Here is a 17,362-nt window from a genome sequence, read left to right on the forward strand (position 1 = left end):
AAAGTAATCAAATCCAATAGAATGCCAAAATTTCAAACAGGACTTTTTAGGCCCAATTAAAATGTGGAGCTGAGGGTGCAGTTCACTAGTAAAGCACTTGCCTAACATCAAAGAGGACTTGGCTAGGTTCTATCTCCAGCACTGGAAGCAACCAAACAAGTAAACAAAAGATGGTATGTCTTAACAATATTAAGCATTTGTGTGAAGTGGTAGTAATTAAGACAATGTGGACACAGGGATAAATAAGCAGAATAGAACTGATCAGAAATCTCAGAAACCAACCCATACACATAGGGATACTTGTTACATCATGGAGATAGCATTATAAGTCAGCACAACTGTTGTTTACATGAATAGGGAAAAAAAATTACATCTCTACTTCATGCAATACACAAAAATTCCAAATAAAGACTTAAATCCACAAAGCAAAGTTTTAGAACTTCATATAAAAATAATCTTTGAGACCCAAGAGAAGGGAATTTTTTTCTTAAATGAACTAGAAGAACCAAACTACAAATCTGACATTTTAGGAGATTTATTTAATGTGTGACTGAGTATATGTATGTGTACCATGTGCCTGCAGTGGCTATAGAGGCCAGAAAAGGTTGTTTGATCCCCTGGCACTGGAGTTCAAGCAGTTGTGAGCTGCCAAATATGGGTGCTGGGAACTGAACCTGGTTCCTCTGGAAGAGCAGCAAGCAAGTCATCTCTCCAGCCCAAATTTAACACTTAATTTATAAATTTTGGTGCCTCAATAAAGCCAATAAACCATGCTAAATCTAGCTAAGGACTAGGAAGAAGTACTTGAAACAAATACTCATAAAAGGTTAATAAAGAGTACATACTGCACATTTACAAATCCAAGTAAAGAGGAACCAGAAGAAGAAGGACATTACAGCAAATTCACAGAAGGGACATGAAACCAGCTCAAGCTCTCTACGACTCAAGGAATTATAAACGTACATAAATGTCTGAGAACCAAGTTTTAATAAAAATGTAGCGAAACGTACAGTCAGACCTGGTAGATGGTGGAACGGATACAATTGGAAAGCAACCAGAATTCCCTTGCAAAGCTGGCAGGTCTTTGCCCTATTCTCTGCTCCTTTCCATGTTCAGTCCAGAGCAGTTCCTTTTCACAGCACAGTCTTATGTAGAAACATAATTTTATTGAAATATTATTTGGAAATCATGTTTATAAAACAGATTAAAGAGCTACAATTTTACTCTATCAATATAGACAATATTTGGAACTACACTAGAGGAAAAGTTACAGAACTATGACAAAAATCATCTGCGTACAGTCTGAAAATGTACGTGCATATATTCTTTATAGTTTATGCAGAATAAAATTATTTTTTAAAAAGAGTATGTACAAACCAGGCATGGTGACACACGCCTTTTATCCCAGAGGCAGAGGCAGGCTGAGCTCTGTGAAACTCAGGCCAGGTTGATTTACAAAATGAGTTCCAGCTGGGGCCACAGGGAGACCCTGTCTTAAAAAAAAAAAAAAAAAAAAGCACAACATATTCTGAATAGTGATGTGATTCTTTCTAGGAAAAGAGGAATTCTGAAATACACAGGAGGTGTTAGTCTGAACTCTCATTTTATTAAAAATGAAACAAAATGCAAAACGTTGAGCTCTAGTACTGTTATCCAGATGATATTTTATTATTTTCTGTACATTATACTTTTGAGACAGGAATGGGGTGTTCATTCAGCTCAGGCTGCTCTTGAGTGCATGTGCTCCAGGGATCTTCCTGCCTTAGCCTTCTGAGGAGCACATGCCATGAAGTCCAGCTACTGTATATTTCTTTGAGATTGTGTTGTTTCATATTTTAGCCCAGGATAGGCTCTCACCTGTGATCTTCTTGCCTTAGCCTCCTAAGTGCTAGGATTACAGGTTTACATCACCAATATTGGATTCTATTTTTCAAAATGAAATTCTGAAGTAAAATGGTCCAAAATGCCCACTTAATGATCAGGGAAGTCCGTATTTTTATATTTTTATTTTATGTGTGTTTTGCCTGCATGTATGTAAATGCACCCATGTCACGGCAATGCCCTTGGAGGCCAGAAGGTGGGCATCAGATCCCCCGGAACTGGAGTTCAGATGATTGTTAGTTGCTGTGTAGGTGCTGGGAACTGAATCAAGGTCCTCTGCAAAAGTAACCAGTACTCTTAACAACTGAGCCATCACTCCAGTCCTAATGAAAGTCCAGATTTTTAGCTAAGAGCTAAGTAATACCCATGTTTTTGGCCTATGTCCTTTTTCATCATGGTTATACAAGACCATGCTTCTTAAAGCATGGACCCTGGGACAGCAGTAACAGCATTATCTAAGAATTTGCCAGAAATGCCAATCCTGGGTTTCTTTATGGTTCTAAGCTTCACTGTATACTAGAATCATTTGAAGATCTTGTTAACACACAGGTAGCTAGCTTGCATCCTCAGAACTACTGATCCACAGGTATGAGATAGGGCCCAGGGAGAGACTGCAAATTCTACCTCAGTCACTCCCGAAGTGTGACCCCTATGCCACCAATATCCAAGTGACCTGGAAGCTTGTTAAGATGATCAGGCTCAGAAGATTAATTCCCTTGGAGAACACAAAAAACCAAGGAAGGAAACAAGAAAATTAGAGTATTGGCTATGAACTCAACATCTAAATGGCAGAAAATAGGGAAAGAATTTATCACAAATATTTTAAACACGCATCTCAGAACTGAAGGCCCAAGTATCCACCGTGAAACATTAGAACACTGAATTTTTACGATGATCCTGAAAATTCCAAGAAAGCCAGTACTGGTCATAAATAAAGAACTAAGAATCAGAATGCAACAGGCTTTTGAATGGCAGTCAGAATCATAGCTGTGTTTTTAAAATTCTGGGAGAAGGGGCAGGAGAGGTAGCTCAGTGGTTAAGAGTTCTTGTTGCTCTTTGAGAACACCCAAGTTTGGTTCCCAGCACCCACATGGGGCAGCTCATAATTACCTGTGACTCCAGCTCCAAGGGATCTGGGTCTCCATGGGCACCTGCACATATGTGAGCGTGCACACACAAATAAATATTTAAAATTCTGAGAAAATAAAATCCCACACTGACTCAAACTCTGAACCTGTATGAAGTGTGTGTGTTACAGTAAAGGTTTTCAAATGTGGAAAAATTTACAAAAATCTACCCACACATACTTTAAGTTTCTAAGCCAGATGTGGTGGCACACACCTGTAATGCCAGCACTGAGGAGGCTGAAAACAGAATGTTATAACTACCCTGTGTTGTATTATACAGTGAGTTTCAGGAAAGCCTGGGCTACTTATAGCAAGATGATGTTTTTAAAAAAGTAAACAAAAAGTTTCTAGGGGTTGGGGATTTAGTTCAATGGGTTTGGTTCTGGTAGAGGTGGGGGGCTATGCTCCTAGAAGCAACACTCCACCAGAACAGATTGAAGGAATAAATGAAGTCATGAGATCCAGAGGGAGACTCTGGAAGTTTAGAGAACAAGTAATCCAGCCTACAACAGGAGACCAAAGGCCAAAGATGGAAGCCTGAAACAAACAAAAATAAAGCCTCCTAAAGAACAGAACTTAGGTTTTAAAAAAAAATTTTCATTTGGGAAGAATTAGACATAACTAATGAATGCATTTCACTGGTTGGTCAAGTTCAGATTTGTATTTGACTATTTTGTCTCCAGTGAATAATAATTTAAAATAACCATGGTACTGATTTAACCAGTAATCAAGACACCTATACTGTGAGAGAGGACAAAGAAAAACTGGGCATACGGAACAGCATAAACATGCTATATTAACCTTAAATTCTCACCTTCCTTACATCAGTAAAAGCTGTAAAATCACAAGTCATTAAAAAGCAATATAAACCAACATTTAGAAAATGGAGATAAATATCCAAAGAGAAATTAAGATGTTTAAGTAGTATTAAACTCTATGCTGGAGTGGGGCTTGATTTTGTTAAAAGCCTGGTAGTATTTTATTATTGCACTTATGTATTAATTTAGTGTGTATGTGTAGGTCAGAGAATAATCTGTGGGAGTTGGTTCTCTCCCTCCACCAAGTGGGTCCTGGGACCTGGGATCATCAGACTTGGTGGCAAGCACCTTTACCACTGAGACACCTTGCTGGGCCCCTTGGCTGTCAAAATCTACACGCTTGAATAACCTCATTACTAATAAAATTAATCCTACATGAAGGATTAGAACAATTCCAGATTTGGACAAGATCATCCTTAACAAAGTTATTATTATTTTGCCTACCTTGTAAATCAGGACACTACTTATTCTTCTGATAAATGCAAATGGTTAAGAAAGCGCTTATTAATAAAAAAATTCTATTCTTGGTGTTACTAATCACATTCTCTTTGACAGACTCCGACTTTACTATTTTTGTTTCCAGACAGGGTCTCATTAAGCAACAGTCTCGCCCGGAACTCAACATGCTCCTGCCTCAGCAGGAGTGCTGGGATTACAGTATGTGCCACTGCCTGCAGCTCAAAGATCTGGCATTGAAATATTTCAGAACATTTGAACGACAGTAGTTTCTATTCACGTCTGAACTACTATGTTGGACAAATCTCCAACAATAAGGCTTTGTGGAGCAAGACTTCTTACCCGTCCAGCTACTCCTGAAAACCAGGACTGTGCTGCTGACCTGATGTGTGGGGGCAGGACAAGAGCGCAACAGTATAATTAAGCTCACTGGTGATTCTGGTTGCTACTGTCTCGTGCCTCCTCCAAGCCCGACTGTGCAGGCGCTGCTGGGTCTGGCTGGTCACACAGCTGGTTGGAGGAAGCAGGGACCCGGAGATGGGGCCCTAAGCACCGCAGTCAGCTTTACCTTGACTCTTCTCCGTTTTCTCCCCTTCTCTTCGCCGGGAGCCTGCTTCTCCCCTTTCTTCCTCTTCTTCCGTTTCCTGTCCTTGTGTTTGTCATGATCGCTTCTGTCTTCGAAGAGGCTGGAGTCGTGGCCGGAGCTGCCGGTGGACAGCTCAGTGACTTCGTTCCCTCCTACTTTGAGGACCAGCTTCAGGGGCTTCTCCACGTAATCTGAAACAGAAGCAGGGCGCGGGCTGCCGCGGGGCTCGCGGGCCTGAACGCCGGGCCGGCTGAGCGAGCGCCCAGACAGGTCGAAGCCGGCCCGAGCACCCGCTGAATGACAGACCGGGCCGCGGGGCCTCCCGAACGCCTGGGCCTGGGCGGCGGCCTCCCAGCTCCCCACCGACACCCTCCGGGGCCGGACCCGGTTCGAACGCCGGCCCCCGGGGGTCGCCGGGGTCGGGGCCGGCGGCTTCAAGAGCTGGCCGTCCGCGCGGAGCCGCCTTCCCCGGGCCTCAGTCCCGGGCCCCGCTCCTCACCCTCGTAGAAGTGTCGGTCCGACTTGTGCTTTTTGTGCTTCTTGCCCATGTCCGATCGGGCCCCTATGCCCGCCCCCCGCGCCAGGCCCAGGCCGTGCGGCGCCGCTTCCGGTCCGGGCCAGGCGAGCGGAGGGCGGGAGCGGGGCCCGCGAGAACCCGCGCCGCGAGGCAGGGGGACGACACGCGCCCAGCGGCGCGAGGCTCCCCACGAGAAGACCGCGCTAGACACGGCCGGAGAACGCGACAGCTGCGGCGGGGCGGCGAGAGGCCAGCGGACGCGCAGAGAGAGTCCGCTACGAGCGCGCGGGGTGCGGGCGACCGCGCGTGGCGGCGCCTGGCGGCCGGAGGTGGCACTGCAGCTTGAGGCCGAGGGCGGGGCCGAGTCTGGGGCGGGGCCTGTCTCTCGGTTTTTCTCTCCCATGCACCTTCGTTTTTTTCTTTCTCTGTCTCCTTTCCTTTCTCCTCTGCTTTCTTCCCTCGTTTCCCGACTCGTCTTCCCTATTTCCACTTTGCTTTGCTTTTATATTTATATTTTTATTTTTTATGTTTTTGAGACAGGGTCTCCCTGTAGCCCCAGCTGTCCTGGAACTCATTATGTAGACCAGGCTGGCCTTGAACTCAGAGATCCGCCTGCCTCTGCCTCCCGAGTGTTGGAACTAAAGGCGTGCGCCACCACGCCCGGCTTGTTTTTATTTCTTTTAACAATATTTCTTGAACCCCACCAGCATCGGATCCAGCAGACAGAAGAACACAGGTGATTAAGAGGTTCTAATTTAAGGGGGGCTGGAGAGATGGCTCAGTAATTAAGAGCACTTACTGCTCTTCCAGAGGACCTGAGTTAGGTTCCCAGCTGGGTGGCCAACACCCAACACCCCTCCTTCACTACAGTTCCAGGGGATCGACGCCGTCTTCTCGCCCCTGCAGGTACCACTTACATACATGCAGGCAAAACAAAATGGCTCTGTGGGTTAAAGGTGCTTGTTGCCAAGCCTGATGACCTGAGTTCAGCCTCAGGACTCACATAGCAAGCAGGAGAGAACCACCTCCTGCAAGTTGTCCTCTGACCTTCACATGCACTGTGAACCATATACACTCCATATACATACATATACACAAATAAATGTAAAAAAAATCTGAAAACAAACAAAGCCTTACGTAGATGGTAGGATAAGGCCTTCAAGATGTTAATTAAATAAAAACCACCAGCCAGTGGGGAGCAGTGTTTTCTAGTTAGACCTGTTGTGAAAGTGCAGTTGGGTTAAAAGGCTGAGGGTGGAAACATAAGTGTGGTTAGCTTGGTTATCTCAGGTAACCAGGACTAGATGGGAAGTGTTACTTTACTTTTATGCTTCTCTATTGTTTCAAAAATTAATTTATATGCTAACTTTTTTTTTCTTCTTGAGACAGGGTCTTAACTATATAGCCCTGGCTAGCCTGGAACTCTCTGTATAGATCAAGCTGGCCTCAAACTCACAAAGATCCACCAACCTTTGCCTCCCAAGTGCTTGGATTAAAGGTGTACACCACCATGCCTGGTCTTATATGCAATTTTTTTTAAAAAGAGAGATAAAAATCTAGAAATTAAATTAGCTAGGAGTCAGTTAATCCAGAGAGGTGTTGATGTAACTGATGGACTCACCCATGTGTGGCATAGACTGACTACTGTCCTGTAGCTGATGTGCATGTCTCAGCCCGTCTACCCTTCCTGTTTTCCATTATCTTTATGCCAAGCTCTTCTGGGCAGTTGCTTGAGCACAATTTTTTCCATTGGCATTTACCCAGATATTCTGTATTAAGATCCACTTGTGCCAGGTGTGGTGGTGCATCCTGTGCCCCAACACTCAAAGGCTGAGGCAGGAGGACTATGAGTTCCAGAATAGCATGGGCTACATAGTGAGCTGCTATCTAAAAACAAGTGCTTGTTGTGACATGTGATATTGTCTCTAGGGAATCAAAATTATGTCAGTATTTTTCTATATGACAACCTCATAAGATAGGAAGGGCAATAGTCCCATCTTAGAGATGAGGAAATGGATGCCCAGAGAAGTGAGGTGGGGTGCTAGATGTAGAATCAGGATTCAGATCAGGCCTGAATTGGAATTACAAGTCCTTGTACACGTGGCAAAAGATGTCTTGACTGCACTTGTAGCCTTATAGTGTATGTTTTCAGATAAACTTTAATTACAGTTTTTTCCTCAAGAAAGAATCTACTAGCAATCATTTATACTTTACTAAGAAGTTGAACTCCTGGATTACCTCTCCCAGGAAGATTTGTATTTTTATCTTTGTGTGTGGTGTGCTAAGAGTGGATCCCTGGCTTTGTGCATTTTAGGCAAGTTTTCTCACCACTGAACTACATCTGAGCCCTGAGCTTTGTCTTGAATTCTAGTAGTGAAATGATAGGCTTGTGTTTTAGGACTCTACTGTTGGCAAGCGATAGAAAACTCAATTTGAACTATTTCAAGTCAATAAAAAAGGGATTTATTGGTTTGACTATCTAGAAAGCAGAAGGCAGTAAGCAAAAATTCGGTTCTCTGTCTCTGTCTCCACAGCACCCCCCGCCCAACCCCATGGCTGTTTACATGGCCACTGGCTGTCTCCGGAATCTTTATGTATTCTGACAACTGGGGAAGATGTCTCTTTCAGATCAGCTTCACCCAGAAAAGCATCCCAGAGAAAGACTCTGGTTGGCTCACTTTGAGACATCTGTTTTATAGGCCAGAGAACAGGAGATTGAGCCAGCCTGGGTACTGAGTCCAGCATTGTGGCCAAGAGGAGGAAGGTTTGGGATTGAGTAGCAGCCTGTCACCAGCCAGGGAGGGTGACAGTCCTTTGACAGCAGCTGCCTTTTCACAAAAGCCTTTGAATCTGGTACTTCCTTACAACAGCCTCTATGGCATCCATGATGTCAAAAGTCACCTGTTGGGAAGAGGTATTTGTGTGGGCAGGACAACTTCACTAGGGTAAAATCAAGACTCCAGGATCTCCTGCAACAGAGAGGGAAGAGCTTGAGTCAACTTCTCAGCTGTTGGGTGCAACTCTTTCTGCTTGAAGAAGAGATGCTGTGCCAACTCCATTGTGGCATGCTTCCCTTCTCCAGGCTGGCCAGTGGCTTTCCTGCTCGCCCCTTGCCCTGTGTGCATGCTAAAGACAGGGCTGGTTCTGTTCTCCTGGTCTATGCCCAGAAAGGCGACCTCCTCTCTCCTGATGCCTCTTAGAGAGAGTTCTCCCTCCTCCCCCTGTGATGGAGGAAGATGACCTGCTTGTCTCATTTATAATATAGGGTTAGTAGCTTCCTGTTTAAGAATGATCCTCCACAGCAAGGAAAAGTAAGAGCATGAAGCGGAAATCACTTCTCACAAAAAGTTTCTACAAGATGGGAACCAGGACTCCTGTGTGCCTAAGAGACACCAGAAAAATGCTGGTTGAATTGTACCATGCTATATCAGGTAGACTCCAAAGTGACCCCTTCACACCTGTAGATTTCTATCATTTGGCATTCATGTCCCTCGTGGAGTATGGACTTGTTTCTAACCATCAGATACAGTGGGGGTGATGGACTGTCACTTCAGTGCTCAAGTGACCAAAGACAAAACTTCAATCTTGCTGGCTGACTCTCCATTGCCTTCTCACTTTCACTGCTACACTGGAGAGGCCCATGTGGCAAAGACCAGCTAGTCTCCCCAGCCCCACAGTCCTGCTGATCACCATCTGTGCTTCAAAGCAAGACCTTCCTGTGTGGAATGTTCAGAGGAGATCTCAGCCCTGCTCAGCATCCCAAAGGTAGTCTTGGACAGACCTGAAAGCAGAGGACTTAGTTGAGCTGTGTTTAGACTCCCAAGAAAAGAAACTGGGAGGTGATGCCTGTGGTTACCTAAGCCATTAAGTTTTGGGATAACTTGTTATATAACAGCTAAAGCAAACACCCCAAACAGGGAAGCTCCATGCCTGTTCTGGATCTCTGCAAGAGGGACTGCAAGGACATTGACATAGCTAAGTTCCTAAATTGAATCTGGCATGTGTGACATCCCTTTCCACTCTGTTTAGATAGACTCTCACTATGCAGACCAGGCTGGCCTCGAACTCACATCTCTGCCTCTGCCTCTTCAGTGTTGGGATTAAAGACATATACTACCATGCCTGGCCCCCTTCTACTCTTATTCTGGCCTAGCAGGAGGAGCGCTGTAATCTCTATTTAACAGATGGGGAATTTGAGGCCTGGAGAAGTTAGATGGCTTATCCCAGGTCATATAGCTTGCCTGCCTGAGACTTGAGTCATGTCTGCTTTCCTCCAAATCCCACCTTCTAACCTGTATGTCCCGCTGCAGGTTCAGATCAATGTCTACATGTTTAGAATAGAGTCAGTTTCGAGCAAATTTGAGAAGAGGACACACCCACTGGTCTACACATGCTCATGTACTGCAACGCATCAGAAGAAAATGTGAGGAGTGGAATGTGTTAGTGGCTGTTTATAGATTTTTTTTGTGGGTCCTGTAAACAAAGAAAATGGACGAGGGGACCTGGTTTGAGTGAGGGTGACTGTTTACCTTGCTGGAATCATTCTGTGATGGCAGGTCTGCTGCTACCTGTGATTCCGGCCTGGGCCCGAAGGCGAAACTTGTTGTAGCAGGAGATCGAGGCCTTCCTGACAGAAGAGAAAAGGAGAGGAGAGGCTTCCTGGGAGAGGCTGCCGGCTCTGTACTTTCATCTCCTGGCCTCTGCTTCTGTCATGGGCCTCTGCCACTCCACTTGTGGCTGACTTGCCTCTGGGATCTATCGTGAAGGCAGAGGGCTGCCCTCTCTTCCCAGGCTAGCTTAAACTGGCACGTATTTCTCCAGGTCCCCAGTCACTCCCATAACTCTGTTGAGCTCCTGATGTCACCCACTCTCAGCCCAGAGTGTCAGCTTGTTGACCTTGTTCCAAGAGGAGAGCACCAATGTTCATATTGCAGAGGGTAGGGCAGGGCACAGTATAGGTAGTAAGCTCCTGAAAGTCACCCAGGTGGGACTGACTACAGGTCACCTCCTTGCTGTGACAGTGACAGGACTGAACAGTAGAACTGGGGCTATAGCTCAGTGGTAGAGCGCTTACCTAGTATGCACAAGGCCCTGGGTTTGATCCCCAGTACTGGAAAAAGGTATGCTCAACAGCAATCAGTAGTTAGCTGGCCACTGGTGAGAGTTAAAGTTGGGACTTGAGCCAGTCAAATGCTATAGCAGCTCTGGGGAGGGACAAAGCTGGTCTAAGTCCAGGACCTTGGGCACATCCTGAGGGGCTCCTCTATCCTTCTCAGACAAGGGCAAGGTAGTCTGGGTCTATGGTGAGGATAAGGATGAAAGAAAACGAGGTCGATGTGCCAAGTGTGGTGCTGGTGTACAGAAGGTGCTCTGTAAATGTCACTGCTAACATTCGGATCTCTTAAAAATAAAATTTGGATAGTGCCAGTGCTGTGTTACCACTCCCATCTCAGTCAAATCCACATCCACACCTGGGTGCTCAGGACCTGATCTGGCCCCATTCTTTCCAGCCCCCATCCCTACAGCTCCTCCACACTGGCCTCCTCACTGCTTTCTGGCACATAGTCTCTGATCCTTCCTCTGCCTAGAATGTTGTGACCTTACATCATCCTGGACTCACTGTGACTACCTCAGAGAAGCTTCTGGACTACAGAGCCCCAGTGGCCCTGGACCCATGTGGCAGCTTGGTTTCTTTCTATGGTCTCTGCAGCCACTGCTGACATTGCTACCTCTCTGTATGCATGTTTCCCATCAGCTACCCTACTGGACTCTCAGCACCTCTAGGGTTCCTCAGGCTGTGTTCCCTGAGCCTTTGAACAGCTGGGCTGAAAACAGGCTCTGATGGATGAATGAATCACAGCCTCCCTGTGCTGTGATTATGAATCCCTTTTTCTTTCCTTACCTGGGGTCCATTCCAGGGAAAGCAGGAGAGACTGTCTTAGTGGCCTCCAGGCACTGTGCAGGTAGCCACTGGGGGGCGTGACATTCCCAGGAAATCTGCCCAGCTCAACCTCTGACTCTCTGTGTCCTGCTCCTTCAAGGGGTTGCAGTGCAATGGACTGAAGAGGGGCAGGTGCAGGCTCTGTCTCCCACATTAGGCCTTCAGCCATGATGGGAACATTCTGGGCTGTATTTGATGTCCTGGACACTTGACCCTAGGGTGGACTGTGGCCTCCATCTTCTATGGTTGGCCTAGTTCTGGGAGACCTTGTGGGGCCCTCCTTAGGCTTTCCTGTGTAGCTGGCAGGTGACCCAGATGGACCCAAAGCCCTGAATGTCACGGCCCCCAGCTCTCTGCTTGCCTTGCTCCTAAAGCCCTGGCCTGTGGCTGGAAGGCAGGTGAGGAGCTCCAGAGGCTGGGGTCCTGGTTCCTCACTGCTTCTCCTTTCCTCCTCTGTCTGACCTTGTTTTCTTCATCTGAGGAGGAGATGGGCGGTACATCTGTGTGGGGTCGACATGAGGGTAGGCAAACGAGGAGTGAGAGTGCCTGGCACTTTCTAGATGTGGGGACCAGTGGGGAGGAGGGTAGGAAAGGCTGGATCTGCTGATACTCCTTGAGGGGAGTCCTTCTGTCTTCCTGGGAGGAGGTGGCATTTTCTGAGCCCAGGACCCCTACAGCCACATGGGTGTCCCAGTTTGGCAGTGGGTATGTCTGGGCCTTCTTGGTGCCATCCTGCCAGTTCTGTTGGGAGAAGCCCTGAGGTGTGGGAGCCGAGGCCGACCAGTAGGCAGCTCCTTGGTGATGCAGTGGCCTGAGGTGATGTATGGTGACAAGCAGTTCACAGTGCAGCTTCCAGGATTATTCACGGTCACTGGCGGAGCAGCCCAAGTTCCTGCTTCTAAGGGAGCAGAGAGCAGCAGATGGCAGCTGGGCACGTGGGGATCCTGTGCTGCCTCTACTGTGTGGTCTTGGAGGATCTGCTTGGGGGAGTTGTGCAACAAATCCACACACAGTGCTCATTGCTGCCAACCCCAAAACCATGTCAGCCTCAGTCCTGGCCAGGACAGAGATAAACCTAGAGCCCTGGACCCAACAGGAAAGGCAACACAAGGACTTTCCTTCCTCCCACCCCTTCCCTCTCACCCAGTGTTTGCAGCACACCTCCTATGTGCCCAGTGCCACTAGGAACTAGGAAGAAGGTGGGGGGACTAGAATGGCCTTGGCCTCATGGAGTCGGCCACCTAGTGAGGGAGACACGTGCTATGTAGCTGTGTCAGTTCTTATGAAGAAAATTGCATGATTCAGATTAGTCCTTGTCACAGCCTGGAGTTCTGGAAAGGTCTCCTGAGAAAGCCACTCTTGACTTAGAGAATGAGTCTTCGGTTTGGAGCCTTAGAAGAGGGTGCACTACATGGTAATTAAAAGTACCAGACTGGTGGAACTAACCTTATTGGATGATGTCTAACAGCCATACTTTGGGGCCTATACTAATCTGGTCAGAGGGACTTAAAGGACAGTTTTTGCCCTTTGCCCTCCAAAGTCGACTAAGTTCCAGAGGATTATGGAACATCTCTTAAAATGTCCTGTAACTGTGAGTCACCTGTCCTCTTGTTCAGGGAGGCCATGGAGATCCCACAAGATGGACTTGAACTGGTATCCAGTCTACAAAGAGGAGGGTCAGCTTAGAGGAAACATCTCATTCATGCCTCCAAGTGAAGCCAGACATGGTTGAGCAGGACCTTTGACTTATCTTCACATAGATCTTCACATAGATGGAACTGGTAAAAGAAAGGAACCAGGGGCTCCTCCTAAGCCCATGAGACCCCTGAGGAACAGATCTCCAAACGACTTTAAGTATAAAAATTAATTGATTTATTTGGGCCAACTGTATGGTCTTAAACACCCAAAAGGAAAGTATAACCAAAGAGTAAAGTGATCAGTGTATTTCTTTAAGAGTTCAAGGGATTGCACTTCCCAGACATTAGGCATAAGTCCATATAAAAAGTTATTTTGACAATTAATTCTCATTGATGATTTTGTTCCTAATCAGAAAGTGCTCCTCAGATGTAAGACTTCAAATCTTAGTCTGCAATACTGCAGTGCCCACTTGTAGCTAAGGGAGACAACCAGGTATTGTTCTAAAATGATGGATGAATTTGTTTTATCCCCCTATCTGGAAGCCTTTGAGAGGGAACTGACACTGATTCTAACCACTCCAACAGCTATCAAAATACCTCAAAGCAAATCCTAAATCCATCACTCTAGAGTCCAGCCTTTGGAAGACAAAAGAAAAATGAGGAGGAACCCAATAGAGGGATGCTTTTGGAAGCCCTTGTCAAGAAACGGAACATTTGAAAATTGCCTTGTTTTGACTTTTTTCTAGTTCCCTGTCTAGAACTTGTAATGCTAATTACTTTTGCCTTAACTTCTCCTTCACATCTCCTATTTAGCAGTCAAAGAATTTCTTTCCCCCCTACAGATAAGAGTTATGCAATTTGGGAGTCTTTTAGATAGACCCATTGAAAGGGTACTCCAATTTGCCTCACCCTGTGTCCCTGTAAGAAGCCAGAGCGGTCTGCATCCCGATTTCTTATCAGCAATTTGGGTAACCTCTTCAGAGGATGGTGTGATAAAAATAGGAGGTAGGAACTGGCTAGGCAGTTAGGGTAAAAAGACCACAAATAAAAGTAGCTAGTTTCTCGGCTAAAAGTCACAATGTCCTCAGGGCTCTTAGTAACATATTCTGTTTCAAAGGCCAAAAATGTTGAAAGTATTTGGGAGCTGTTATCTAATCCTTAAAAGATTTTAGGGTTACCTCTTCAGAGGGGGGAATGTAAGAGTAGTCAAAAGCCCCATAAAAAATCAAAGAAGAATAAAGAGTACATGAAGTTGTCAGAAAAAAGTAATGGGGAGACATGGGAGGAGTTGGAAAGGAGGGAGTGGGCATGGATTTGATCAAAACACCTTATGTGCATGTATGAAATTCTCAATAAATTATTTTTAAAAATTTATAACATCCTCAAACAAAGTGGATGGTATTGTCCTTACACCTGAAAAAAAGATAAAAATAAAAATAAATTTACCTCCTAATTTCAGGAGATGTGAAAAAAAAAGAAGGGGGTGCACTAGTGGAGATGGGGACCAGAAGAAACCTGCAGGGGAGTGAGAGAGACAGGCTAGTGCCAGGTGAGGTGGACTCGGCTTAGCTGGGTGCTAAGCAGTGGCACAGTGAGGAGATACAGAGCTTAAGCTGTGTCATCGATAGTGGCACCTTAAGGGGTGAAACTGGCTGCTCATAACTCCAGTCAGGCAGTGAGGTCTTCCCTGGGTCATCTGCCACAAAGGCCACTCAGTTTGTGCCAGGGCAATTCTCTAGAAAAAGTGGTGGTTACCAGCCCTTAGCCATTTATACTCATATCTGCTGGCGATGTCCCTCTGCAAAGGTGAGGCTATGGGGTACCCACCCAGCAAGCAGCAGAGGGTTCCAAGGTGGGTGTACTTACGGCAGAGAGGAAGACTTGGCACAAGAGTGCTAGGAAGTCAGTGTGAGAGGTCAGGCTGGGCTGGCAGAGCCTCAAGAGGCATGGTTCAGACATGTGATTTTGTAGAGGAAATGAAGGCAGGGGAAGAGGAAGCATGTCCAGGTTTACAGTTCAAGAAGCATTGCTTTGGCTTCTAAGCAGAGGGAGGACTTGGAGCAGGGTTAGGAAACATGGTAGAGCCGTCATCTGGTTGCTGGTGTGGTCCAGAGGGTGCAGAGGGTGGGGTTTGTGGACTGGCATTCTGGAATAATTTGAGAGCCATTTAGAAGGGGGCATTTGGGAGGTGGTAGAGAATGACCTAAGAGGAGATGCTCAGAGGAAAGGCCAAGTGTGAAAGTCGGCTGGCATGGAGATAATTTGGGACCTCAGGAGGGAAGGAGATTTTGCAGGAAGAGAGAGGGGAGTGACCAGAGGAGAAGGGGCTGTGGGGAGCTGTATGATTTAACAGGTCAGAGAAAGACAAGGTGGTGGCCAGGGAAGCTGAGGGGAGCAGCTTGGGTCAGGAAGAGGGCTCAGAGAGCAGGGCCAGGCTCCCGGGAAGTGCAAAGCCTTGGAGGGTCTGGACCAAACAAACAGAATCATAATCATGTATGTCAGGGACTAAGGGAGGAAATTAGGTGGGTGGGAGGAAGAGAAGCAGAGGCAGAGTTTGGGGGTTTTGAATGCCAGGTGGGTCTGTGTGGACTTCACTGTGTAAAGTAGGAAAACCCAAGATAACATGGCCCTTGAGGATGGCTGGGGAGCCCTGCGTGGGGACAGATGGCCAGTGACTCAGAAATGATCCTGCAGGCCTAGGCTCATGTTGTGTTGGTGCTCCCTGGAGCTGTGTTCTGGGGATGGGCCCATGATCCAATTATCTTCATAACAAGTGCTTGGCACTTGGTCAGCTTTTATCATGTGTGGCTCTGGCCTGGGACTGGGCTGCTCTGATCACTAATGCCAGAGTTCCGGTTCTAGCTGTGAAGTCTGGGTGTGTCTCTTTCCTCTTTAGGCCTCACCCTCTCCATCTTCACTGGGGTGCAGAAGGAAGGCCTGGTGGTAGTTCTTCAAACGATGGTGCTTATGAGCAAGTGCTTCCAGTTTCAATTAGTCTCACAAAAGTCTTATTTAAAAAATTTGTAAGCCAGGTATAGTGGCACATGCCTGTCAACCTAGCCTTCAGAAGGTGGAGATGGGAGGACCAGGAGTTCAAGGCCACCCATAGCTACATAGCAAGATTGAGGCCCTCTTGGGTTACATGGTACCGTGTCTCAAAAATGAAAACTGTGTATTTTTGAGTTTTTCTTGATTTAGTTATGTAGATTTCGTATTGATGACTTTCACACTGCTGTGAGCACATTATCTGACAGAAACAACTTATGGGGAGAAAGTTGTTTTGACTCACGGTTTCACAGGGTTTCAGTACATCATAGTTGGGAAAACATGGCAACGGGAGCCTTGGTGGAGATAATTCACATCGTAGTGGACCAGGAAGCAGAAAGCCAGCAAGCACCGGAGAGGAGCCTTCAAAGCCCAACCCCCAGTGACCACCTTCCCCCAGCCAGGGCCCACCTCCTAAAGGTTCCACAGCCTCCCAGAATAGTGCTGCCAGCTGAGGAACGTCAGCTGGGGATATTCCAGATTCAAGCATCACGGACATGAACTTAGTTACTGCCTAAACAGTCCTTGTGGATACATTTGAAAACAGGAATGAGGGAGAACGTGCTCACAATCCCACCACTTTCTGTTACTTTGGAATATGTCAGGTGCTTTCTGATTGGTTTCTCAGTTAGAATTTGGTCAATGAGTCTTGTCTCCTGACCTTGGCAACATATTCAAGATGTTCCTTTATGAAATATTCTAGAGCCTGGCTTCTCAACATGGAACCCATGGATGGGTGTATCTGTACTCCCTGGGAGCTGGATAGAAAGCAGGGCCCACCTCAGAACTGTGGAACTGGAGCCACATTTTCAACAAGATCCCCAGGTGATGCATATATATTCAAGTATTCAAGTTTAAAGTGTACCATTCTAAAACACCAGGTCATGCCTAGACTTTATTTTCTTGTAAAGTTAGAGCAGCAGATACCTAAAGGGGAACTGTGACCAGGTCACACAAACAATGCTTGTTATTTTTGTTCACTAACCCAAAGAAAAGCGGAGATGAGTTGAGGGCCTTTTTCACTTATTTAAAAGCACTTCTCTCCAGGTGTGGGGGAGCATGGTGGTTCATGCCTTTAATCCTAGCACTTGGGAGGCAGAGGCAGGTGGGTCTCTGTGAGACTGAGGCCAGCCTGGTCTACATAGTGAGTTCCAGGCCAGCTGGGGCTACAGGGAGACCCTGTCTCAAAAGACCGAAAAAAAAAAAAAAAAACCAACAAAAAAACCTAGAATAAATAAATAAATAAATAAAACCACTAGGGACGGGACTGGAGAGATGGCTTAATGGTTAAGAGCATTAGCTTCTCTTCCAGAGGACCTGGGTTCAGTTCCCAGCACCCACATGGCTGCTAACA

At 46.5% G+C, this 17,362-nt stretch overlaps 1 protein-coding gene across 2 annotated transcripts in view; it reads right to left on the reverse strand.

Annotated features, from left to right (window-relative positions):
• Window positions 1-5,658, reverse strand: part of Brd7 (bromodomain containing 7) — a 40,972-nt gene extending 35,314 nt beyond the window's left edge. Inside the window, exons 1-2 of one of the 2 annotated variants that reach the window (XM_008828307.2) lie at window positions 5,368-5,656; window positions 4,851-5,059 (exon numbers count right to left, since the gene is read on the reverse strand). In XM_008828307.2, coding sequence (XP_008826529.1) covers window positions 4,851-5,059; window positions 5,368-5,416 — 258 coding nt within the window. In that variant the 5' untranslated portion in view covers window positions 5,417-5,656. Of the gene's footprint in view, window positions 1-4,850; window positions 5,060-5,367 lie in introns of both variants that reach the window. The other variant, XM_029561211.1, reaches the window with a different exon arrangement.
• Between the last annotated feature and the right edge of the window lie 11,704 nt (window positions 5,659-17,362).

Source organism: Nannospalax galili, unplaced genomic scaffold (assembly GCF_000622305.1).
Source record: "Nannospalax galili isolate Female #2095 unplaced genomic scaffold, S.galili_v1.0 scaffold1353, whole genome shotgun sequence".
Classification (NCBI taxonomy): Eukaryota; Metazoa; Chordata; class Mammalia; order Rodentia; family Spalacidae; genus Nannospalax; species Nannospalax galili.